The sequence below is a fragment of the Lagopus leucura genome, unplaced genomic scaffold (assembly GCF_019238085.1).
Source record: "Lagopus leucura isolate 7727_CA_CO unplaced genomic scaffold, USGS_WTPT01 Super-Scaffold_100012, whole genome shotgun sequence".
Lineage (NCBI taxonomy): Eukaryota > Metazoa > Chordata > Aves > Galliformes > Phasianidae > Lagopus > Lagopus leucura.
The window spans coordinates 7,672,368-7,698,932 of record NW_024962267.1 but is presented as its reverse complement, the minus strand read 5'-3'; the positions used below and the strand labels follow the sequence as shown (position 1 = coordinate 7,698,932).

Below are 26,565 nucleotides of genomic sequence, written 5' to 3'. Positions count from 1 at the left end.
CTTAAAGCCAGCATTTATTTTCATACTTTAAGGTAAGAGATGTGAAAAATACAATTTCTCATTTAAAGGTCAACACCTAGTTCATGCTTATTGAACCAAAAAATTAAACTTAATTAGATGAATCTTAATTTGCCCCCTCTAACCATTTATATATTTTTATATATATATATATATAATGGTATTACTGAAGTCTAACATTGATAACTGTAATGAACTTTAGAACAAAAAAAAAACATCAGAAGAAACTATAATAGTCAGAGTGCCCAGATTCTTACTGTGGCATTACATTACATTAGTGTGTGTGGGAAGAAAAAAAAACACAAAACTGATTCATTTTCTCCATTTTTAATGATAGATATTATATTGACTTCAACATCTAAAAAACTTCCATGAAAAAATACAAGAAAGAATACCTTACAATTAAATAATATTTAAAAAAATTAGAACACATCTTTAGAACTGTCCCTCCTGGGATTGACAAAGCAAATGCTGAGAAACACTGGTGCACTGACTTCAAGACAACAACTATTTAGCTAAGCATTTGATTAATATATTTATAAAGTATTAAAGATTTGAAGTACCTAGATAACTGCCAAATTTCACTTGGTTATTTGAATCTGTGTAAGTATGGATTGTATTTGCAGTTGTATTGTATACAAAAACAGAACCAGTCCAATAATATGATCCAGGGGCTCCCATTATAATTAAGTCCTAAAAGAAAAATAAAACATAGCTATATTATTCAGGTTTAAACATTCACAAAATTAGCAAAACAAATCAAGCACTTTCCTTTAGATCTTCTGTCGATCCAGAGAAGTGCCACTGGAGATGTGTATGGCTCAGCACCAAGAAATTACCACCAGATTATAGACAACATTTTTCATCCCTTTTCAAAATATGGTTATTACAAACATTGATCTGAGAACATTTCAGTATGAACATCAAACTGCATAGTTTCACTTTTACTTTAAAAAAAATATAAATCAGAGTCTTAAAATGTTGATTGCATAATACAGAAAATTACTCTGCAAAGCAAGAAGATAAGGCTTATGAGTGTTAATGTTACATGAAACAAACTAATAGCAAGAGAACCATAAGACTCCATACTTTGTTACATTCATGTTCTTTTTCCATGAATAGTAATTTTTAATTGCAGATTAAAAGTGATTTTAAATTAAAAGTATTCTTGGTTAGTTTGGGAATTGTCATGCAAGTGTTACTGACATTAATTACACTATTATTATATTTTAATTATATGTTATATAATATCTATATATTTTATATTTATACACTTGTGTGTATACACACACACACACACACACACACGGGACGTTTGGTGTCTTCAATACAAACCCCCATGTAAAAGCTAGACATTCCAGCCTGGCATGACCCATGATTCTCTCCAAACTTTCGCACATGGTCTGCATACAGAAAAGAAACACAAAAGAGGATGAGAAGAACACAGTTTCAGAACTTATTACCAGGTCTGAGCACCTAAGAGAAGCTTAAAACAAAACAAAACAGTGAATCATCAGTCTTCAGTTCCGTAATAAAACTAAAAATAGTGGATTCCCTGGCATGACCTTCAGTGTCAATACGCCGATGTAACAAACCCAAAGCACTAAGTATCTCTTGGTCACAACTGTCGTTGAAATCTCGTGACTTTAAAGACTCCAGTTTTCTCTTTATGTTATTCCATGAGAGTATTCCATGAAATAGTATGAATTGAGCAACACCAATGGATACAACTCTTTTCCACTCGGCCTATAATCCAGGCAATCTGACTGACAGGCTTTTGTGTCTTGACAGACCTTACTCCATTAAGGCTTTGAAGGACTTATTACAGATACCTTAGAAATACTGGTACCTATTTGGCAGTTGTTTTACAACAAAATCTCACTGCCCTGTTTTCCTCCTCCTCCTTGCTAACTGCCTCCTATCAGGATCTCTTTGTCTCATCCCTAGGTTTGCTCACCTAAAAGCCCCAGAAGAAAAAAGCTTGACTTCCTTCTGTGGCTAAACTGTCAGCTCTCCCTCACATTGGCAAGGGACAGGGTCACAGACTGCCCTTCTGCATGGAAAGGAAAGCAGGATGGTCTTGTTTCAAAGTTTCAGGTCTCAATTCTTATTCTGTCACTGCAGTCCTCTGAAAAAGGACTGCCCAACATCTTGAGCAGTGGCCTTGGCAGGAGGCAGTTTAGGAACAGGGATGCACAACAGCTGGACATGTGGCCATGCTGGGAAACCAGAGGCTATATCAATCAGGTGCTACTGATGATTCCCTGCAAGGTACTGCTGAGCACAGCAAACAATTGACAGAGCAATTGAACTGAGGAGGTCCTCCACTGGCCTATTTTTGGCCAGCTATCCAGCCCAACCAGCAAATACGTGTTTCACCTTTTGAATGCAGTTTTTCTTAAGAGGTGGCAAACATCCTGCTAGCAAAGTTACATCATTCATAACATCAGCACTCTGCCTTCAAGCCTTTGGCTGCAGATATCCTGCCCAGAGCAGCAGAGGCTTTTCACAGCTTTGCACCACTGAATTTTGCATCTCATCCTTCCCTAGAAAGGACTCAAGCATTATGCTTACCTATATAACATGGGCATATTCTTCTGCTCAGCTCAGTTCGAAAATCAGAAGAGACAGCAAAACAGATACCATATGGGAGTTTGTGTTCATTTTTTATGTAAAAGATATTTTTCCACCTATGTCCACAAGCCTATGGATAAAAAACACGTGATGTTTGACACAGAAGCACAGGAATTATGAAGGCACTCTGACAAGCAGACTTGCAGCTGCAGCAGTGAATACATACGACAAAAGATCCATTTTCTCTGGGCTGCCTTGATAAGCTGACTCCCAGCCACTGATGATCTCGTTCTTCCAAACAAGTCTTCCCACAGCGCTCCCCGCTAGGATTGCCTAGGACACAAAAACCAGTGCTGAGCATGAGGACAAGCTGAAGGGCTACGTGGTGCCCAACAGAACCTTATGGGGAAACTTTGGTAGCTGACACCTGTCTGCATTTTGTAAAGGCCACATACATGTTTCATGCTTGTGAACAAAGGCAGGAACCTATGCAACCAAGGGGAGCATGCTGTTTCTGAACTTGATGAGTGTGGAGGTGACAAATGACTTCTCCATAACTACAGAAACTGTAGCAGAAAGTGATGTTACACTCAGTCTGATGAAGATTTCATTTTTTTAAGGTAGCATCTCTTTCATAGCTTACATCATATCACTATGAAATAATCCTTAAGTAGTAAGTTCATGTTACTAACCTAACTGAGCCCAAGGATTTTCAACTGATACTCAACAACTGAAAGTGAAGCCAGCATGAGAAATCAAGGAAATCCAGCACAGAAGTGTTCCTTTTGCTCCCTCTCCACATTTTGGTTTTGTTTTTAAACATCTAACAGTGAGCTTATAGAGTAAATGAGGATTTGCTGTTCTGGAATTCAGTCTTCCGGAGTCTGAGACTATATTAGGGTCAGTTTTAGAAACATTCTTTGCAAGGATTTCTTCAGCATCCTTCTTATCTATGTATCAGTCAGTAGCAGATCTTAAAATTATCTCTACTTTAAATGGCTGTCAGGTAGAGGGTATACAACTGCAGTCTCTATGGGGAATGTGAAATCCCTGAGTCTACACGTACTGCATACTTCTTGCCTTGTTGCATTTATTCAGCAGTAAGGGTTTTGTTAAGGAGAGTTAATTTTTAAAAACCTTAAAGAACAGAGTGAAATTTCTTCAAACTCTCCCAAAAAGGATGAAGGGATGAAAGGACTGAGCACAGCTCTGCTGAAAAAGACCTGAGGGTACCAGTGGATGGAAAGCTGGACATGAGCCAGCAACGTGCCCTCACAGCTCAGAAATCCAAATGTATCCTGAGCTGCATCAAAAGATGTGTGACTAGCAGGGCAAGCAAAGTGATCCTGCCCCTCTGCTCTGCACTGGTGAGGCCTCACCTGGAGTCTTCTACAGTGAGGGTGGTGAGCACAGGTTGCTTATTGTTGTGGTTAATGCCCTGCCCCTGGAGACTTTCAAGATGAGGCTGGATCAGGCCCTTGGCAACCTCATCTAGCTGTGGTGTCCCTGTTCATTGCAGGGCAGTTGGACTAGATGGCCTTCAGAGGTCCCTTCCAACTCTAAAGATTCTATAATTCAAAAACTTACAGCACTACCAAGCCAGCAAATACTCTCTTCCTCCTAGGAAGCAGCAGTTCTCTTGTAAGCAAAAGCTGCACGTTTAAAGGTATTTTAAGTTATATAAATCATGCTTTACGTTCATAAGGGTACCTACTGCACACCTGGGAGAATTGACATTAATATACACTGAACCAGCATTTTTTCTATGTATCACAATGACACAGCTTATGAAGATAACTGCTTATAAAATAAGGAAATACATAATGCCAGTTAAGCAAGTTGTTCTGTACAGTTCTGAAGACCCTCCCAGATGCACTATTGTAGTGATGATCTGTGATTCCTGAAATCCAGGCACTTCCCAGGAGCAGGAACCAGTTCTGGGGACATCCCACCCCTCACCCTGTGTGGGCACCAGGGATGAGATCTATCACTGTCCACTGCATTAGAGTGAACATGCAGCCCTAATTCAGTGGATTTGTTGAACTGCTCTTGGAGAACACAACCACCCCATATTAAGTATGGAAACAGAAAGGGGTGTATCTAGTCCATCTCCATCCATGGAGATACATGAATGACTGTGGGTTTTGCTATATACCACTGTTTTAAAATGATTGTGTACTTAGGAAGTTTTGTGTATCAGAGTTTTGGACAGAAAATACCAGATTTATAGTATCAAGGTAATTCTTTGTCACATGGTAAAACATAAGGAGAAACATCTGCAGGAATAAAAGCCACCACATTCCCATGTGTAGAAATTAATACTCCTTTAAATCAGAAAAAAAACTTCTGGCAACTCCCTTCCAGCAATGCTTTCTGTCCTCCTCTGGCAAAGAATTACTTGGGATTTCTTTCACTGTGCATGTGAGTTTGTAGGAAATGGACCAAGAGGAGAGGGCTGGTACCGTAACTCTAACCTCACGAGGTTTCCTGAACCTTTTTATTAGTAAGTCAAGAAAGACCAGATAACAGTAACATCTGAGATAGGAGAAAGCTTTGCTCATCTCAGTACTTCACTCTTGTACGTATGTCAGAGGTCCATAACAAGAAAATGCACCACCATTCACTGCTGCTCATTGGGTTACGTTTCCTTTTTCCTGGACTCCACTACGCGCTGATTCAGATTTCCTTTGGCCCTCTGCTTACTGCTGTCTTATGTCTCCTCTCTTTCTCTGATTGTCAAACATTCAAATGTCTTGAAAACGATCGGCCTTTGTGAGCAAGAGAAGGGTGAATTTGACATCCTAGACACAATGATGAGCCCCTGCTCAGCGTAGGACCTTATAAAGGCCATCTCCGGTGATAAAGCTGCACTCTGCACAAGCAGCAGAGCTGCACTACATAAGCTCAGGAGGACATGGCAGCTTGACTGCCTCAGGGAAAAGGAGCGTGCGTTGTCATAAAGTCACTGAGAGATAAGTAATTGCCCCGTCTGTGTACATTACACAGCTGGAAGATACACTTCTGCTATAATCCCTGCTGCACATATCCACAGAAACAGCATAATTGCACATAAACAAGGTCAGAACTCAAAAAGCCATTTCTAGTCCTGGCCTCAAGGACTCTAATACAGATGTTTGCAATGTCGTCTGAGAAACCAGTTTTATATAACTTGCTTCAGTGCTCTCTGTGCCCAACAGCCTCCCACAATCCTTTTTATCCTTCCAGAACTCCTCTAATGCCATCTGATTATAACAACAATTTACTGCATGGCCAAGACTCCTGATGCCCTTCTACTAGATATCAGGGCCTCAGCTTCCTTTCATTTGCCCAAGGCAATCTTCTCTCTTTTCAAGGACTGGATAGCTCTTATCCCTCTAATGCTCCTCAAACCACTTGCACCTGGAAGAAGATGTTAGTTGAGAGCTGTTTCTGTGATCCCATAACAGACCTACGCTCAGAAAGTCCTGCCTTCCTTGGAATACATTTCCAAGTAGACCACTGGCAGGGGATGATCAGTGCAAGTGAGATCAAAAAGCCAAGCAACCAAAAGGACCATCATTAAGATCAGGGTTGAACATAGGTCTGCCATTTGGGGAAAGCTATTAGCTGCTTACTTTTCCAACGTAATGGTTCGGCTGGGGGAGCTAGAGGGCAATTTCTTCTTAAGTTAATTGCAGCTGGGACTTAAAGGAAGGGTGAAAGACATTGTGGGCAGTGCTTTCTGAACTGATTCTAAAAAACAAAAACAACAAAAAAAACATGCACTGACTTTACAGTATGTATTGTAGTTGAAACTTTCGTTTTATTTTTAGACTGGGTGGCAATGTGTATAAAGTCTCCTGTTTTTTTCACTCAATAAAAAGCTCTCAGTTTCAAATCTGAGAGCAGTTTCACTGAGAACATTCTACAAGTCCAAAATATAAGAGATCTAAAGATCTGAAGAGTGAGTCCCTCTACAGTCGTCTACTGTTGCCCCAAACTGACACAAATAAGTTCTTGAAATTCAGAAACACGCTAGCAGGCTGACAGTGCTCTGGATAATATATTTGAGCATTCTATTTTGTATTAGTGCCTACAGCTCCCAGCTGTGTCTACATCTAACATAAACCATCACCTAGAAATACTCCAAATTTGGATAAATCAGTGGTCTAGACTGTCTGACACCAGTAACAGAAGTACTAGAGCTAGAAACAAGACTCACAACTTTACTCCTCTTTTCAGCAGAGTGTTTTAGAAGCACCACCAAGGGGCTGTGAAGGCAAAAATTTACTAGCGGATTTCATTGTTCCTCTTGGTTTTTGCACCAGCCCATATCCTTGCAACACCATGAGCAATACAACAATTCTCTGGATGTGTTGTTTTTGGATGCTGCGATGACTGCAGCATAAGACTGTTCCCCACAACTCTTTCTCTATTGAGCAATCAGACAGGGACATGTGACACAAAAAACACAACAGCAGTTCTATGTGATCAGGGGCTTCATAAATTGCCCACAAATCCTTCGTTAATTTCTTAAGTCAGTTTCAAGGCCACTTCAGTGAAAAATAGCAACAATATGTTTTAAAGTTTTTATATCCAAGTCCTTTTGTTTATTACAAAGTTCTGATGTTCAAAAACCCCACTTCTGTTATCAACTCTACATTTCATATCATCTCAAAGACTCTTCATTGGAAAGACATGTGAATTCAAGTAATTAAAAGAAATGGCTGTTTTGCCATCTGCCCATCGCAGGAATGTAATATATCCTTGCACTTTTTTCAGATAAAACTACCCTATTCTATAAACTCAGAACCCAAACTTGTTGCTGGTAAGAAGCAGAAGAACTAGGTCACTGACTGACTGAAAGATACAGTGCTGATAAAGACCATTATGACCCCAAGATGCCGACAGCCTCAATGAGCTAGACAAGAGATAATTAAGTTTAGCTTTGCAACTGCAAATTCCCTTGTGTATTTCTGTGACCGCTCAGCAGGAAGGCAGAGACTTAATGAGGTTCAGATCCTACCCTACTTCATTTACATCCCATATACCACATCATGGTTTGGCTGCTCTACTGACCTCACTTCTTGTTTTACTGCTGAACTCTTCCTTTAAGATGCATTTATCTTCAGAAATACTGTAGACAAACATTGGTACTACAAAGATGCTATCTAGCACTAAGGGAAATAAACATTTTGCAGAACTCTTGCGGTATCACTGTTTTTAAAAGCTCGGGACAAGACAGTAAACACTGCTGTGTAACCCGCAGTCTCTAAATCCAGGGACAGAAGCAGTGTTAACCTAAGCTTTTAGTACCATGTAAACACTTCTGGTCACCTGTTGCATCACTTTGTTTCGGATCTTCTAAGCTACTGAGGAAAAGATCATGAATTTCCTTTGTTAGACAGAGCTCTTGTCCCCACACTGGCTAAACAAGTGAATGGAGAAGTGCTGCAGAGGTATTGCAGCTTTCAAAGAAGCTGAAACCTTAGCACCCTCCTCCTCACCTACACAGTGAGAGGCTATTTTAGCTTCCAATCCAGGAATAGAGGCCCAACACCATTTCTGCATACGCTATTTCACCCACTGGTTGACTTCTTCGACTTTCCCAAGCCTCTTAAACAAGCAACTGGAGAAGAAAGCTATTTCTTAAACATTGTATAAATTTAACGTTGGAAGAAAATTACTCCAATAAATAAAAACAACAACACCACCAAAACAAACCAACACCAACAAACTACTTGGGCCGGTATAACTTCACATGCTGTTCTTTCTACGTGCAACCACTTGTATACTATCTATTTGTAACTTAGTTACAAAAGGTAACTTTCACTGCCACTTGCAAACAAACAAACAAACGAGGTCAAACCTGTCCATTCTGAGCACAGGGAAATCGTTGTTCTAACATTTTTGTCTCAGAATCCTGCCCCCACGCTGAGCGCGCAGCAGGGCACGGCACGCTATCGCCTGCACTGCTTTCAAACGTTTTGAAAACTTTCCCGCGCTTCTTATCCTGACTGGGCAGCAAGTTGGCAGCTCTAACGGCTCCAGAACGTTCAGGAGACTTTATAGGCACAGCACAGAGACAGAGCAAAACATGCCGTGCGCACACGAACGGAGCCCAAAGGAACTGAGATGTGCAGACGGCAACCTGTTGAGAAGCACTCTTGTTTTGAGCAAGCATCCGACACTTAGAAGTTGGGTGTGCAGTCACACCTCCCGAGGATGGCAGAAGTTTGGTTAAACGCAGAAGATGGAAAAATGGAGTCGGTCACGCGTAGCTTTGGTCCCCTGAAGCTCAGTTCATGAAGAGGGATGAGCACCGCGCCAGGTGGCCGTGCCGCACCGTGTGTCGGGGAGGCTGCTGCGGGAACAGCTCTATAAAAGGCCCAGCCCGCGTTCCGAACCCCGTGCCGGTGCAACCGCTGTGCCTCACCAGCCTGCTGCGGGAAGCACGAGAAAGCACCGAACCTCCCCCCGGAGCGGCCGAATAGAGCATTAAGAGATGCGAGACGACGGAGCGGGAGAGGGAACCTCTCGGCCAAGTTCTGATGCGGTCTGTTGCTCCCAGACGAAGAAAAGCCTCCCCTTCTCAGCAGTGCAAAACGGCCCCGCAGCGCCCGACGGCAGCGCCCGGCAGCACCCCCGTCCCGCAACGCTCAACAGTCATCCCGCCGCCGACTCACCGAGCTGGAGCTGCTCGCACCTCCCGCGGGGATTGCTCTCGATCCGGCAGCGGAAGACGGCCCCAGGGCTGAGCACGGAGCTGTTGGCGGCCCAGCTGGCCTGCGGGGCGCCCGCCACGAGCCTGCGGGCAGACGGGAGGCGTGAGGCGGCCGCGACGGGGCACTGAGGCGGCCGCGACGGGGCACTGAGGCGGCCGCGACGGGGCACTGAGACGGCGCGGCGACCCGTCCGAGACTCACCAGCGCTCCTCGCCATGGCCCATCAGGAGGACTGAGTAGCCGAAGAACGTGCCGTTGTCCCCGCGGAAGAGCAGCGGGTGCCGGGTGTCCACGTTGTAGGTCCGCGCCGTCGGCAGACACTGCCACAACAGCAGTAGTGGGGCGGCCCAGCGCGCGGTCCGCCCGCAGCTCCGCATGGCTCCGGCCGGCACCGGGCAGACGGGCGCCCGCCTTCCCGCTCCGCTCGGGGAGAGAGACGGCCCCGCCCTGCCCTGTCCCGTGCCCTGCCCCGGGACGGGGCGGCCCGCGCCCCTCACAGCGACCGCTGCCGGCGGAACGAGCGGGGAGCTGCGGTGCGCGCGGCGCCGGGTGCCCTCGGGAGGGGACGGCTCCGCCGCTCCACCTCCTGCCGCGCCGCAGCAGCCCCGCTGCCGTCTCGGGCGCGAGGTCGGGTTTCTCCCCGCCCCGTCCGCGCCCGGCGGTGCCGGAGCGGCGCGGTCTGCGGGGCTCCCCCGGGGGGTTCGGCCTGCCGGACCTCGCGCCGCAGGGCCGTCAGCCCTCGCACCTGCCCGGCGGGCGGCGTGGGTGAGCCGTCTGGGTGCGGTGTGGCGGCGGCGGGTCCGGCAGAGCCTGGCCTTGCCCAAAACGCCCACCGGCATTCCTGCCCGCTGCCCTCGACGTGCCCGAGGCGGGCTGGATTCTATTGGCTGGATCCCCTGAGCGCATCTCCCCAGCGTCCCAGCAGGGAAATCCCAGCCAAGCTGCGGGGGAACTACGTGGTCAGATTTGCATTTTCCTTCTAAAAGCAGATTAATCTTAGAACCTGTTCAGTTAGACTCGCTGCACCTCACCTGACGTTCCAAAGGGGCATTCCTGGCCACCCTTTCATGGCAGGGGATGTCTGAGCCCTCAAACCAGTGTCTGCAAAGCAGGGGACAGTCCTGGGCCCCTTCCTGCCTGTGTTGTATGAGACTGCTCCCAGCTGATGACTTGTCCCTAAAGGGAATGAAATCAGGACAACCCTCATCACTTTATTCACATTTTAAAATGACTTTTTGCATTCCTGTTCAGTTCTTTCTGTGAGTTACTTGCAAAGATATCAGCCAGTCTGCTGGACTGGACAGGAGCGAAAAAAAAAACCACTAACAAACCCAAGCATTGCACAAGAAGTAGGATGCTTATCAGATAGCAAGATAGCGAGGCTTCCTTGATCTTAGCAAGAAGCTTGGCTGTGTGTGTTTCAATTTAGCTCATGTTGAATTGTTGAAATCAAGGCTGTTACTTCTGCCAGCAAACCTTGCCTCGGAGTCCCTTGAATACCAGGGCTTCCTGTTGCTGCAGCAGCCTGGTAACTGAGCAGAGCCCAATGCAATTTTGAGTTAAAGGAACAAGATCTTAACTCTTCAAAATTTAAAGTTCAGTTGCAAAGATTACTACTTGGAGCTGCGAGACAAATCCATTCTCATTTCAACTGATGAATATTCTACACATTAGAAGTAAGTGTGAAATGGTGATGTACCATCCTCTAATGGAAATTCAGAACGTGGCATTATAAAGCTGTTTGAAATAAAAAAAGAAACCCTCTCATTCCCATTCAGTTGATAGAGGTGCAGAAAATGTAATCCTTCTGCTCAGTACTGAGCAATTACTAGAGTGGGACACTGAGGCAGTGCAGGATCAATACATCTCATCTTCCTAAGCACATTCGTAGCTCCTGGAACATGATCAGTGCACTGCAAGGTGTGGCAGTCAGCTCTCTTTTTTTAAGCTACTGATCTCTAGAACAATCACAGGGCTTCCCTGGGAAATACTGATGTGGGGCAGTGACTGTTTCGTGTAAAGGAGTTAAACAGCCCTCAGCTGCTATTCATCTTCCTCCCAACTGCTGACATCAAAGGAGCTATGACAATCAACAGCAGCTGTGAATCTGCATTTCTACCAGGCAAGTTTTCACTGTCATTTTGAAAGCAACAAAACAAGCATGATTCAAATCCGAAATGCTAAATTGTGGTTTAATTGGTAGGAAACCATAACATCATTTCACCACTGCTTGACCCCCTAGCCAGTTTTCAGGGACTTCCAGGCTTTCCTCTGAGAGATCATTACAATTCTCGAGTTCATTTCTTAGTCACAAAAATCACCAAAAAGCTCTATCCCTTGAATGCCAGAAAAGGGAAGAGCAATTTCTCAGCCTCCTTTTCACTGGCAATTGTATGGCCTAGGCATATCTGTGCTTTTGCTCTCTGTCAAGATCAATTTTGTGTCTATCATTTTGCAAATAGTTGATGCTGGAATCAACTGAGTGCAAATAGGCAGTTTCTTGCAGCTGTGTTTCTAACCATTTGGAGGAGTTGCAGAATAGCAGGGGTTGGAAGGGACCACTGAAGATCATCTGGTTCAAACCCCTGCTAAAGCAGGTACCCTACAGTAGATTGCACAGGAAAGCATCCAGGTGGGTTGTCATTTGAATATCACCAGAGAAGGAGACTGCAACCTCCTCCACAGACAAGGGATAAATGTACACAAGTTGTTTGCAGAATTCAGAGATGAGTTAATCTTCTGAGACTTGTATGTTTGAGAGCCTGGGGAAAAAGAAATGCAGCTGAAATTTATAGTGATTTTGTAGAACCTCCAGTCTAGTGGTCCCTGGACTGCTATAGAGGGTATGGAGCTGGCAGCACAGATGCCAGCTGACAAGAGGTAGATCCTAAAGCTGTGGGCTTCAGCTGTTAGCACATAAATAGCTGCTTACTTGAAGCAGATGAGAACTGTGTTACACCTTCCTTGTCAGGAAGAAATGTGTCTGTTGTTTTTTAGATTGTATTAGAATGGATGCAGTCATTATCCATCAATAAAGTCCATGGAATTATGTAAATCTGCTGGAGTATCAGAAACCAATATTCTGAGAAATACCTGAAGTTTTCAGCACCAATCAGGTGTATGGCCAGGAGAGCACAAAATCTCAAAGCCAAACTGACAAAATGGTGTAATACAGAGAAAACTTGAGTTTTAAGGATTCAAACAACTTTGCAGAAAAGATAGAACCAACACTGGAAGCTAAGTACCTGTATTTACAGAGAAAATACATATTTATATTTTTCTTCACAAATATGGATACTGAAATTATCCTGAAACAATGAAAATAAATCATTCCCCAAAATAACCTCGCTAGTATGCAATCTCAGCAGCATATCTCCTGCAGTATTCTGTGATTAAACACTAGAGCAAAATATCATGGTGATTTGCTCTTCTGCTTGTTGCTGCTTCACCATCTAAGGCAATTTCAATGAAGCTCTTGGGATGGCTTCTTACGTGAGAAAGTAAATTAGGCCACAGTTTGGCAAATGTTTTATAGCAGATGTGTGTACTTCATCTGATTCTCTTCATCTTTTGCTGCTCATTCTTGAATCATGCTGCTGTCTCTGTTACACTGTTATGCATCTGAGCAGTGAACCAGATGAGAAAAGTGATCTGGGTTAAAAATAACCCAGCTACACCCCCAGATCAGTGCATATATTGTGTGACTGGCCAGTTGTATTGGGTGTGTCAGGAGTGTAGTTTAGGCCAGTTCCCCAGCACGTGGGGCTGTATCAGTAAGTGACAAGAATTTGAAAAGCTAAACACTAAAGTCTACCCATCTAATTCCTTAAAATGGAAACAGAAATCCATTTCCCCAGCACCGAGTGAGCTGCAGTTCAGATATCTTAGCCCAAATGTTCTTCTGTCTGTGCCCTGAGGTGCCCAGCTTAAAAAGTTATATGGGAGTAAGCCTGATTTACTGATGCCATAAATGTCAGCATACAGTATCATATGAGCAAGGTAACCTAAGTTTGTATTTCAATCATATGTGCTCCTTCAAGCTTCGGTATTCCAAATGTAATTATGAACACTGGATTTTTCTGGAGAGGTTTATTGAGGCAGAATGGGAAGAATGCAAGCATAACCAGAACAGGCCATATCACCCCTGCCATGTACATCAGCAGTTAGATTTAGACAAATGTAAGTACACAGAAGTATGCATGATTTGCAGATGTAAAGCAGAACAAATACTCATAAGCAGAAGTGTCAATATCTGGAGTCACTGCACACGTACTTGGCAGAGGTAAGATAACAGCAAATACCACTGTAAAACTGCCTGGGTGAAGGTAAGCAACTACTGCCCAACAGAGTGAATGTGCTCAGACACTGTGCAGCAGAAATGAGGCTACCGTTTGGCAACACTTCTGGCACTCTGCTTCTGGGCTTTTCACCCTGGATGCTGAGGGAGATCTCTGGCATCCTTTTGGAAGCATGCTTGAGAATTCTGTTTGTAACCCAACTGGATGGTATAAAAATACAGATTTCAATGGAAAATATGTCTATTATGTGATCTTAGAAACTCTTCTTTCTCTGGGTTCCCAGGTTCCGCAGGCTGCAACAATTAAACTTCTAACAGATCACCCATTTTATCTCTCTTCAGCAAGATCCCTTCTAATCCGCAGATACCAGCCACCTTTCTCAGAGATGATCTGATACTTATTAAAGTCTGCAGTTTTCCTCATCTTGAATTTAATTTTGAATTCTGTTTTCAGTTCTGAAGACCTTGATCCCTGAAAGCCAGTCTTCTTTTTCTAGCTGTAATAGTTTGTCTACAAAGTGTAATTTCTCAGCTTTGTAAACCTTGTCTTCACAAAGCCCTACGATAATCAGGGCTATATTATGACTATAATAATCTATTAAACTCAAAATAATGATGCAGATTTTTAAAGACAGAGTTGAGTGAAGTGCATTAAGGCGCTAATGCTGAAGTCTGCAAAAAGAAAGTAATTTTAAAATAAGAATATGCATAAATAAGAGCTTATCAGAAATCATATGCTAGAGGCAGTGCTTGTGACAAGGTGCTGGGATGTTAACTAGTTACCGACCTTTCTCAGCCACTTGTGTCTCTCCAGAAGATATTGTTTAGCGCAGCATTAGTCACTGGTATTTCTTCTCTTTCCTCCATCAGGCTTCTATAACCCTAGGATGATTTATTTGGAGTACTTTTTTGATAATTGAAAGCTGTTTCACGGAGTGGCTGTTGTGGAACATTTTGAAGCCTGAGCCATAGGAATTCAGCAGATAAGACTTCACACAGCCATCATTTGATCAGCCAGGGATCCCACACATTTTTTGGCTGTGTTCTGAGAACTAAGAAACCTCCGGTAGGAGATTTCTGCAAACATGTGAGTAACTTTCGTTAGAAAATGTGATGTTTTCATTTTTTCAGATGGCTCATTTCCTGCGTTCAAAGAGGACTCGAGCGCTGAGAAGCCTTTCAGACTACAGGAGTGGAATATTGAGGTAGTAACTACTGTGGAAATTTTTATCTGTTACTTCATTGCGTTTGGAAGGAGTATGAAAGGAAGTCACTGAAAAAAAAGCCCACAACTTTGCCTCCCCCTAAGCTGTTCAATTGGAGAAGATAAATGTATTGCATCTTTAATCACTCTGTCAAGATTGCTTTTGTGTAATGCGTCCCACTGCTGGTGAGAAGCGAAAGAAAAACACTGTTGGAAGAGCCTACCTATGTCTGTTATTAGCTTTCTTCTGTGTAACCTGTACTACTCCCTTTTTATTCTCTAATGGGGGAGCCATTTGGCTTAAATTAAGTTTCTTGTATGGGCTGAACTTGAGTAACTGATCACATGAGCATTTTCACTGTGTTGCAAATACGGGGAAAAGCACACATTCTTAAACGTCTTCACAAATATGCCTGCTTCCAGTTGTGTCTGCCCTTGTTCTCCTTTATTTTGTATATGTCTGCTTCTGCTTTTGGAGGAGTCACCAGATCTACTTTCAATTAGAAATAAAAATGTTCTGCTGTTCCAAGCTAGAAAAATTTGGAAGTGTCATTTTGAAATTATCAAAGTACTTAAATATTGCTATTTCAAATTGTAAATTTCTAAGCCTGTAACAAGGACAACTTAGAGTTTTGGTCAGACCAGAAATACTTTCTGTTTTTCCTTTTTTTTTTTTTTTTTTTTTTTTTCCTACAATGGCAGTGGACCAAAAAAATCTAATGTTCGTTTGCAGTCACTTGAGAAGTTACAGAAGGTGAATATACTGTTACACTTGTCCCTAAGATTCTTTTCAAGAAACTTCATTTTCCCCTGCAGTAAGATATGTGTGCTTGAATGAAAAGGATACATTGTCCACTGACAAGTATAATTAAGCACAGATGTCTGAGGCACCAAATAGCAACTCATTTAGCAAAGGTCTTAATTTTTATCATTTTGCTCGTGTTCTCTTAATACAGCTTCATTTAGAATCAGTTAAAGAGGAAGCGGCTTTTCATTTAATTGATAAATAGTGTTCTCATGATCATACTTTTCAGGGAATGTTTTTGAGACCTTTTTTTTCTACCCATGAGCAGTTGGTGAAGTAAAAGACAAGTTATCCAGAATAACTTTTCAATATTTAATGGTGTGATATGTGTAGAGGCTATGGCATCCTGACTACCAGAAGCAAATAATGGATCATCATAATCAGAAGCAGATGTGTATGTGTGACAAATTCATTGCATATCCTCTTTTTTTTTTTCTTCACAAATTCTGTCTAAGATTGTTGAGTTCCCAGATCTGGGCCAACTATAAATAAAGAGGCATCTCTGTGTTGTCCATTGCAAAAGTATGGATCGTCACAGTTGTGGCATTTTCATTATTTCCACCTTTTAAGGAAGCATTTTAGGTTTGATACAGTTATTTTGTCATGAGAAGTAAATATGTTTGTTCGAAGATTTTCAACATAAAGGCGTTTTTTTCATTCTTATATTCAAAATGAATGTTTTTTATTCAGCCCTTTCCTGCACTTAATTCCTATTTCAGCCTAATGATCTCTCCTTGAAACAATAATTCTCGACCACCTTTTGATACTGCAAGTTCCCAGTTTCTACATGTTTCTTTCTAGTGCAGGTTCTGGGACTTCACTGACAAGGCTGGGTGCAGTGGGAAAAGGAGAGAATTCAAAAGAATTTTGACAGCTGCAAAGAAGCTTTAAGATGATGATCTGTTTCTTCTGCTGAGCAAGAAATAAAACCTAAATGCATAATTTTTGGTGATTTAACTAAAGGAGATATTAGTTTTGCTGTCAGGAAGCATCAATTCTATATTACAGATACTCAGAAGAGAATTAATACAGTATTTATCATCATTAGCTCAAAATCACTTGGTTAAAGCTTAGATTCCATTTGTATCAGCCTTTGAATACATGTCAATACAGTGAGACTGTCCTGTTACAAGTACTGCCTTAATAGTTTAACTTTCCAAAGATGTCCATTCAAGAATATTCAAATAGCTGAATATCTTGAAGAGAGTGTAGGTGTCTTATGGTGTTTTTTCCCCCCTCTTTCTCTCACTCGTATTTGTGACAAAAATAGGCATGATAAATGATTAGCAACAGCTGGACAGTTAGTTCTATAGAGTCTGCGGGTCTGCTGAGCCTGAAAGCCTTTGGCTCCACGGGAAATATGAGCACTATGGATACAGCTCCCAAATTATGGAGGTTTGGTTGCACATCTTTCACCAACTGTAGGGTGTTCTTTCAAGCAGTGACAACGGCTGTGTTTCAAATAGGAACAAACTCAAGACCACCTTCTTTCTAAAACAAAATAAATCAGTTGCTGTAAGAGGACTGTTGAAGAGAAACATCTGGAGGAAATGCCACTCTGGTTTCAGACTTGCCTTTGGAGTACCCTAACATACATCTTCCAGGATATGATACTGTGCTTCATCAGACAACATCGCAATGAGATCATACATCTGAATATGGAGTGCAGCTTAGCATTATGAAGCATGGTGATTGCTATGTCTGATTCTGTTTCCTCAGTGAGTAAATTAGGGATATTTCTCATCCAATCATGAGAAATTGGATCATTACTTTGAAGCTAGAATGGAATACTAGATATGCACAGAAATGATTATTTCATGAACTCTGAATTTATGTGAGGGTAGAGGACGATGTCTGTAACCAGAAGCAGCTCTGAGATATCAACAGAGTATCGAAGACAAACTACAACTAAATCCAGGTCAGAATTAAGGAGAGAAAAATTTATGGTACAAAACAGTGAAAATGCCATGATTTTGTGGAGCCACCTGTAATCTGAGACTGTGGATTGTTTCAGAGGAGAGGAAATAACAAGGTTGATGTAACTTTACATGTAACTGTTAATATTTTCTAGTGCTCCTTCCATGTATGCTCTTAGAATGAATACAAAATACATCCGTTCCTTATAATAGATCTTCATGGATTTATTAGCCTTTTTAAAAAATGGGGAGAATAAAAACTTTTTGGCAAATTCTCAGATCTCTCATTGTTAAAATGTTGACTCGAAATGCCATTGATACTGACATAATCTTCATAATTAGTTACTTGCTACCTGTGTATTGATGATTTCATAGCAATCAGGTCTGATATAAGTTAAGACATTTGTATTTTAAAGAATTTCTTTTGGTTTTGGTACAAGTAGAGCTTATAGTAACATGACCATCTGAATATTATCATCATATAGTTTGCAAGGAGTTTTTTAAAGTTACAGCTACATAAACAAGGAAGATGAAGGAATATTCAGACTAGGAAGAACACAGAGTATGTAGAGGTTATGTACGTAGAGAAGTATGTACCTTTCTTAAAGGTAAATGTATCTGTCCTTTTTTTCTGGATTTTGCTGAAATATGTTACATCTATTCACCTGCCTTCTTCTGTGTGGTGATACATGCAATAGGCATCATAAGAAATTAGTTGCAAATTGTTGCTATAAAATCTGCAGTGAAATGAAATGACCTGTTGCTGTCCTACTTAGAGATGTTTCTGTGAGTTGTTTTAGAGTATTGTGTGCAACAGATTTAGCATTTTCTTTTTTTAGGCTTTGATTTTGACATGTCCTAATTCTCTCTTTTTTTTTTTTTTTTCCTCTGGAGTGTTGTAATCATAAACTGATGTATTTGAAAAGTAATTAAGCTTCTGGCCACTTGGACACTGCAGAATCAACACCCAAAATACATCTATGATCCATGTATATACATATTTCATATTTTGATCTTACATTCGTGTCTTTTGTTACAAAGTGGATGTGGCTCATTTGTTCTCTTATACTCTTATATTCTTTCATTAACTTATTTCAATTTATTTTAAAAAATGTTTGCAGCCTGTATAGATGAAGGTAGGGTGTGAAAATTTTCTTTTTCATCGAGTGCTTATCATACAAGAGCAGCAGGTGCCTCACAGTATAACTTGTTCTGACTGCGTTGCTCCTCCTGTTATCAAAGAATATTGGTGTTCAACTCTAAGTTGCTAAGGTACATAGTTCACAAAACTGTAGTGAGCTACAACACCACAAAGAGAGATTCTTTAAAAAAGGAAATCTGCAAAAGAGCCTTGTTATTAAAACAGTGGTGATCTTCTACAGCTTCCTGATTTCCTAAGGAAGGAATAATATCTACTAAGATTTTTTTTCCTTTTTCTGAGACAATACTTCCAAAAGTTAAGGGAAGGCAATGTGCCCCCTTCCACATATTTGTGGTTTGCCTCCAACTAAACATGATAATATGATAATCTTTTTTTTTTTTTCTTTTGTGTGTGTGTGTGAGAGAGAGAGAGAGAACTATAAAAGCACATGTATCAGTTATGCCAAATACATAAATATTTATATAGGAACAGTATGGACAGTAATAATTATTCTTTAATAGCTCCCATATCACAAAGGATTCAGAAAACCACCTGTGTCCTGGAAGATCATGGAAGCACACATTCAGCTACAGCACAGCCTTGAATTTTAGTGAACATAAAAGTCAACTCATACTTGAATATTCCTATTAGAGATTCACTGACCAAGTTTGTATTGGTTAGAGAATTTCACAGAAAATACCAAGAGATTGGCTAATTTATGTATCAATTCTTAATCTGTAAAAAATATTCCAGGGGTTTTTACAATCCAGAAGTTTGCAATAAAATGTTGCAGCTACTCCTTTCAAATCAGCTCTGCATGCATGAAAACTCAATGTCTTAATTACCCTGTCTTCTGTTAAACAAAGAAAATCAGTTAGAACACTAAAACGTGATCTGGGTTGTGCAGATTTTGGGAGAATACCAGCTCCACTGACTTTTGGTACACCTGGGAGCACTGCCATGTGCTATCTGTTAGTGATTGAAATGGTTGAGAATGGTGATTTGGCTGAGGTCAGCAGTGTGTCCAGACCAGCTCTGCTGTCACAGGGGCTGCTGGGCAGGTGCTTTGCTGCAGCACAAGCAGAAAAAGGTTGTGATATTTCCTCTGATCTTACTTTCCTGATCTCAGAGCCCCAAAATTCTCTCTGCTCCAGATTTGCCTGTTTCTGTACAAAGAACCAGCCCCTAATACTTGTTTTGAAGCTGGCCTGCCTCGGAAGTATTTTCTCTACCTGAGCTCTTGTACCAGAAGCTCTGGGAGAGAATCAATTCTCTGCATGCCTGTAATGACTGCTTGCTGAATGGTTGCTTTGGGCTCCCATGGCTCGGTTTCAGCTGTAGGCAGAGTGCTGCACACGCAGTTCCAGATGGTTCTAGATGGTTCCAGGTGGTTCCAACGGATCCCAGCTGGGCGGGCAATCAGTGAAAGCAGCTGGCACCTCAGTGAGAACAAAGGGCAGAGCGCTGCACGGGTGGGAGGGAAAGCAGATTAAAAAGTGAGTGAGGGGCAGAGTTCTGAATAACGTGCCCAGAGAAGGAGGCTGGGGGATGGTGCTCTCACAGGTTTTGCAGAGGCTATAGGAGGAGGAGAAGAAGGAGAAGAGTTTTCATGTAGCTTGTGGAGAAGAAAATGTTGCATTAGATTTCTGCATGGAGAACTCTATGCTGGAGCTGCAGCTAGGGAGAACCTGCACTGGAGCTGTTTTTCTGACAGAAGGTGCAACTGTGGAAAGCCTGTGCTGGAGCAGTTTTCCTGACAGGAACTGAGGTTTTGGAGAATGCACACTAGAGCAGAGTTTTACTGGCAGAAAGTGCAGTGCTGGAGAGCCATCTTGGAGCAAGTTCTCCTGACAGGAACTGTGGTGGTGGAGAAGATTTGCGCTGTGCCATGTTTTCCTGTCACAGACCCTGTAGCTTTGGAGAGCCTGTGCTGTATTGCATTTTTCCTCATAGAAGTTTTGGCCATGCTTGAGCAGGTTTTTCCTGATAGGAGCTGTGTCTCCTAGAGGACTTGTACTAGGATATGTTCTCCTCTGTCAGGAGGTGCAGTCTGTGGAGAGTCTGTGCTGGAGCAGTTCTCCTCACAGGAGCTGCAGTCTATAGCTAGCTTATGCTGCAGCAAAACTTTCCAGAAGGATTCCAGCCCATGGAGAGGGACCCACACTGGTGGGTCAGGTGGAAAATGTGAGTAGAAGAAAAGGGTAGAGATGAAGTGGGTGTGAGTGGGGCAGGTAGTGGAGCTGGGAATGAAGAAGTGATGTGGGCCTGGGAGATAAGCACTGGTGAGAAAGGTGTTGTTTAAAATTGTCTTTTTTCTTTCTCCAAATCTATTTTGTCAGCAAATTAAATTATTTTTTCCAAATTTAAGTCTATTTTGCCTGGATTGTAACTGGTAAGCGATCCCCTGGTTTTTTTTCTTGACCTATGAGCTTTTTCACCTTTTTTTTTTTTTTTTTTTTTTTTTTAATTCCATCCTCTTGAAAAAGGGAAAGAGAGAGTACGGCTGGGTGGATGTATGGCAGCCTGCAGTGGTCAACTTGCTGCAGAGGTTCAGGCGTCTTTCAGACCCACAGTGGTGTAAGGGGAGCAGTTCTGTAAAAAATCAAAGTGTAGTCAATATTCGGGGCAACGTTCAAAGTATAAGTGAATCACAAATTCAGATATCATCATTACGTTATTCTCTCTTAAATTCAGTTTCCTAAAGCCTGATTTAGGTTTTTTTTTTTTTTTTTAAATGTCAGGGTGCAGCTCACTGTGAGAGCTGTGATGAAAGATGACTCCAATATCTAGTACCTGTGGGAAAAGTCAAGTTTGTTCTTCAAAACCAGGAGGTAAGAAATGATACATTGTTTACTTTTTCCAGACTTCAAACTGAGTTGGAATTTCTCATACTGTGTGTGAGGACAGGACCTGGCTCCTGCTTGTTCAAATCTCTTCCGGTGTCTCTGGGGGCTGACAGTTATTACAAGCTCAATGTTGTAGCTTGTAATCTTGCCTGATAGCCCTTTCTTATCACATCTTTTCCATATGAATCCTTCCTGTACTGCACATAGGGATTCTGTGTGGTGGAAGAGTTTGAAAAGGGCCAAGGATCTTGTCCTAAATATGTGAGGTTGTATTCACTTTATCGAAAATTAATGAAGGATCTAGTGACTTACCAGCACCACAACCTCAATCTGTTTATACTATGAGTAGAGATGTGAAAATGAAAAATAAATTAAGAACAGAACGTTTTATTATTTTGGGCAGAATAATGTTTATTTTTTATGGTCTAACTTTAGAGGAAGAGAAAAAATACAAATAAATAAATATGCTAATGCTTATATTTAAACATCACTATGAAATGTATGCAGTAGTACTTAAAATTGTATGTAAAAGTAATGTGGCTATTATACTACTATGTAAGAAGAGCACAAAAACAACAGAGCTATTTTCTTTCTGGAGAGATATCGCTCTGAACCACAGTTTTCTCTTTATTCTCTCAGGTAAGTTTATTTCATGTGCACAAATCGGCCATAAATGTACAAGCTGTTTGCATCATAGACATGCCTATGGGATAGCAGGATGGAATAATCTGTTTTGTAAAATGTTGATAGTGCTTGTCTGTTTTTTTTTGTGTGCACTTGCTGTGATAACAGAGGGAAGTTCTGAGATTAGTAAAACAGAATTTAAGTATAATCGCAGATGGGTGAAAATAAAGATGTTGAATATGTATATTGTGTAGCTAAGGCAAAGCTGTTTTTTCTCAGAAAATCAAATTCTGATCTAGAACTACAAAATGCTGAACATCTTCAGAAATGAGCCGTGTTTCTGTAATAATATTCATAAAAACTATTTGGCATCTTAATAAAGCTGAGAGAATTGCTTGCACTGTTAATAATTTAAGGTTAGAGGAAGTTTGAAATTCTAGCTCTCCTAATAACTAATAGATATTTTCCCATTGGATTCATTGTAATCTTGCCCATCTGTGTATTTGTTTGAGACTCCATGAAGGCTGAAGCACAATCATTAGGTTAAATAAGATAAATATGCTTTGCAGTTTTAGTTTTTCCTAGTTTTTCTGGCTAACAAAAATTGATCTTCTAATCATAGCTCACACAAGTATTCTCACTTACTTGCTTCAATTGTGATTACATAAATAATTGGTGCAGTTATCTATTTAAATGACCTTTCCTGAAGTCTTCTTGTTTTGAAGTCAAAATATGCAATGTGTCGTAATGTCTTTTCCATATCAAACCAGGATCATAAATCTTCTGTTTGGTGAACTGGCATTTTTCGTCTTGTTAGATAGACAATTGCACATCTCTTTTTTCTGAGCAAACTTTGTTTCTGTTGTAAATTGTTGTACAGCAATTACTATGAAAAACAAGTGAATAATCAACTGCCCTCCTGTTGCAGTGATTAATAACCATGTGTTGACAGCAGCGCTTTCAAAGTTAAGAGCAAAGTTTTATAGAAGCATAAAATACGTGAAGTTGCAGAATTAAAAAGTTAAAATATAGAAGTAAAAAGACAGCAGTTCTCCAAAGTAAGCTAGAGAATGGATTTGCTTGTGGTCATTTTGTTTGTCCAAGACAGTTCTGAGCGTTTTGCCATTTCCTAATTTTTAAATTTATAGCATACTTGGAACTGTAAATAAGGCTTAGATAAGCAAATCTGGCAATCAGTGAGATTTCTAATGTTGGAAAGATTGAGTTGTGTATGTCTCTGCATGAATACAGCTATAGTCTTTTGAATGCAACTGGATGCGGAGATGTTTGCGTTGCTCTTCCATCTTTCTTCTCATCTACATTAAACCTTATATTTACTTCCAGATTTTGGGGCCAGAAACATCTCATTTTGAATTCAAATATCCAGAGCAGACTGGTGTCATCTGAATATTTTCAGAAGACTTTTGTTGGTCTTTCACAGTTAAGGTCTTGAATATGTAATGTGATCCTATTTATGAAGACAATGAAATCAAGTACTTCTGTGTGTTGCCAAAGAGGCTGTGTTTATAATTCAGTGTTTTGAAATTGAGGAAGCTGTGTTAGACCAGTGGTACAACTCTGCTCCAAATAAACAAAAAAACTTAGGTCCAGTATATAAGGTCATTCACATTGCTATACCTGTCTTTTTTTTTTTTTTTTGAGACATCTCCAACCTTTCTCATGGAGAAAGTGATCCATTGCTTCTGAAATAATTAGGAGACTGCAATGTCTCCTATGTCGTTGGACTTGAAACTTCTGGTAGATTAACAGAGAAGAGCAGAATTATCCCAAAAGTTAATGATACTGGAGCACTGACTTGCTCAAGGAAGGACTGCTGCTTTTCAAGTGTCTCCGTGTTTAAAGGTGTGAACTGATTGATGGAAACCTCAGTGCAAGTGACTGTGTTTGCCAAAGCTTGTTGTACTGTTTTGCTCTCCTAGGAACTGCTTCCTGATCAGTTCTTTTTTTTTGTTAGTGTTAGTTTATGCCTGCTAGTCATACTTATTTATCGCTTTTACAAAAGATAAGGCAAAGCAAAGTACTGCAAAGTATTGGCAATCAATTTTAGGGCACCAAAATTGATGTCCTCTTGCAACAAAAGTATTTCACTTACATTCAGTATTTCTTTGAAGTTTGGTACTGTAATGAGTGCTTTAAATACCAGAAGTTAGCTGTAAATATAGATGTAGTTATAGGTATGGATATATATACAACTGCTTCTCCCACTTCACCCCAAGAGAGAAAATACTGTTCTTTATAGACTTTCAATGAGTTCAGACTGGTACTCATGCATCCTTTACAATCTACAGGATGGGAAAGCCGTGTATTTCCTGTAGTGCTGTGATTACTGAAAAGAGAGAATGCAGGAAGCACTGTACTGCTTAGAAGTGGGGAAAGGCCCATTTATGTCTGGGTTGGTATCTGAAGGACAGATTCATAAGCACAAACGAAGTGTAGTGCATAGTTCGTGCACTTGGATCAAAACTGCAGCTCTGGATCTGATCAGTTGAGCACAAGATCTGATTTCAATAGATGTGCGCATATCTGTAACTGTTTACCATCTTAAGCTGCAACTGATGACAGAACTTCCAATGAGCTGTGACTTGTGGAGAAAAATATCACAGTAAATCAAGCAAATCCTTATATTAAAAGCTCTAAGATGTAGCAATACAGTCTTTTAGGCAAATGGTAGACTCTTATTCTGTGTCTCAAAGTTAAATAGAATATGCCTGAGGGATGATGGGGAATTGGAGGTCGGTAGAATTAGTCTGATTTACGCTAGCTGAGAATCTGGTGAATTATTTCCGATTGCTCCTTGAGCAGTAGACACCGATTTTTCTTTCTAATATTTTTCCTCTCCACTTGTCTCTATTGCTGACGCTTAAATATTTAAGAGCAATTTTGTTCTCAAGTAAGGCAAGCTTCAGTGACAGCTGAAGTTTTCCCATAAATTTGTGTGGATTATGCAATTTAAGTGGACAGAATTCAATCTTAGCTGCCTATCATGTTGTTCATAATTGCAGTTACTTTACAGAGTGTATTTTTGTAGTCTTTGCACATATGATCTCTACAACTGAGAGTGTTTGCATACCATGCAGCATCTGGCTCAGTTTTTTTACGAGACCTTAACAGATGCATTCAGGAACAACGTACAGCTCCCTAAAGTCTAAAAACAATTGTGTTTCAGTAATCTCTTATGCTATAATCACTATCTCATATAAATGTAATAATCATGTAGGACTGGAAATGGAACTCAGAGGAAGTGTCCATGGCATGCAGACACTGGATCTTCTGTCTAGCAAAGAGGAAACATTAAAGAGTACTTATATACATTGAAATCTTTTCCAACATAGTTTTAATTCAAATAATGTTGGAAGAATTGTGAATATCACATCCAGCCTATGTATAAAGCTGTGCAAGATATAAATTGCATTCACTTAAACAAGTGCTAGGAGTTGGCCATGATTTCGTGTGATGAAACTTCTATTTTCTCCATTACAAGAAGAAAACTTTCTTTTGCATGTGTGGTATAGATGCTTCATTGTAACACACTGGAATGAAGTCTAACTTTATCAAGCCACGAGTTGGGCTGGTAGTTATAGTCTTCCACAAAAGTGTCATTGACTGAAGTAAGCACTTTGTATGAATTTAAGAAGGTCAGAGGGAGCAGGACAAAATACCTAATGAAACAGACTGCTTACAGCAGTTTTAAAATAATGTCCACAGCTGTGAGGAACTTCAAATGCAAGTCGTGTAACCCTTTCAGACCCATGCAGCAGCTCCAGAGTAAAATCCTATCTTCAAAGTGATTGCTGAAAAGAAGAAATAATTAGTCACTGGTGAGGCTTCAGTCATTCACAAGCAAAGCCATTGCTGAGGATATTAGTTTGATATGGAGTGAATTTTAAAGCTGAAACTTGCCTAGGTGTAACATACGACCATTTTATGGCAACGTTTATCTTCTGTATTTTGCAAATCTGCCCTTTTATCTTTTGAATTGATCTCAACTCTTCTGCTATCCTTGACTTGAGGGTTGCTTGCGTGACAGACTGTGGGGTAATCCTTTTTATCATCTGATCTTAGAGAAACAGTAGACAGTAGAAATCTTTCTGCTCCTTTTGTGGGCTGTGTACCCGGATGGCCTGCCAAGGTTAAGCATCCTTTGCTATGTATACAGAGTCTGGTTTTTATGTAGAATGAGCTTTTGACTCTAAATCTGTCAACTGGAAGCTCATAGAAATGGGATTTCTTGTTTTCCAGTATAAGAGTTGTACTATAAATTATGTATCTCAGTTATGTTTTTTATACTGATTTTTTTTTATACCCTTTTGCACCTGATACAAATTGTAAACTGAATGCATTTACGAAAAGTCCTCTGAAAGCCAAAGCTCTGCTTCTGCTAAGTATTTTCAGTCAAAAACTTCTGTTTTGTGATC

The 26,565-nt window shown here is 40.9% G+C and overlaps 1 protein-coding gene across 1 annotated transcript in view; it reads right to left on the bottom strand.

The window, feature by feature from the left end:
• Positions 1-9,673, bottom strand: part of ITGA4 (integrin subunit alpha 4) — a 33,557-nt gene extending 23,884 nt beyond the window's left edge. Inside the window, exons 1-6 of the mRNA XM_042874938.1 lie at positions 9,498-9,673; positions 9,258-9,379; positions 2,819-2,925; positions 2,593-2,722; positions 1,354-1,421; positions 582-711 (exon numbers count right to left, since the gene is read on the bottom strand). Of these exons, the coding sequence (XP_042730872.1) occupies positions 582-711; positions 1,354-1,421; positions 2,593-2,722; positions 2,819-2,925; positions 9,258-9,379; positions 9,498-9,673 (733 nt within the window). The remainder of the gene's footprint in view (positions 1-581; positions 712-1,353; positions 1,422-2,592; positions 2,723-2,818; positions 2,926-9,257; positions 9,380-9,497) is intronic.
• Between the last annotated feature and the right edge of the window lie 16,892 nt (positions 9,674-26,565).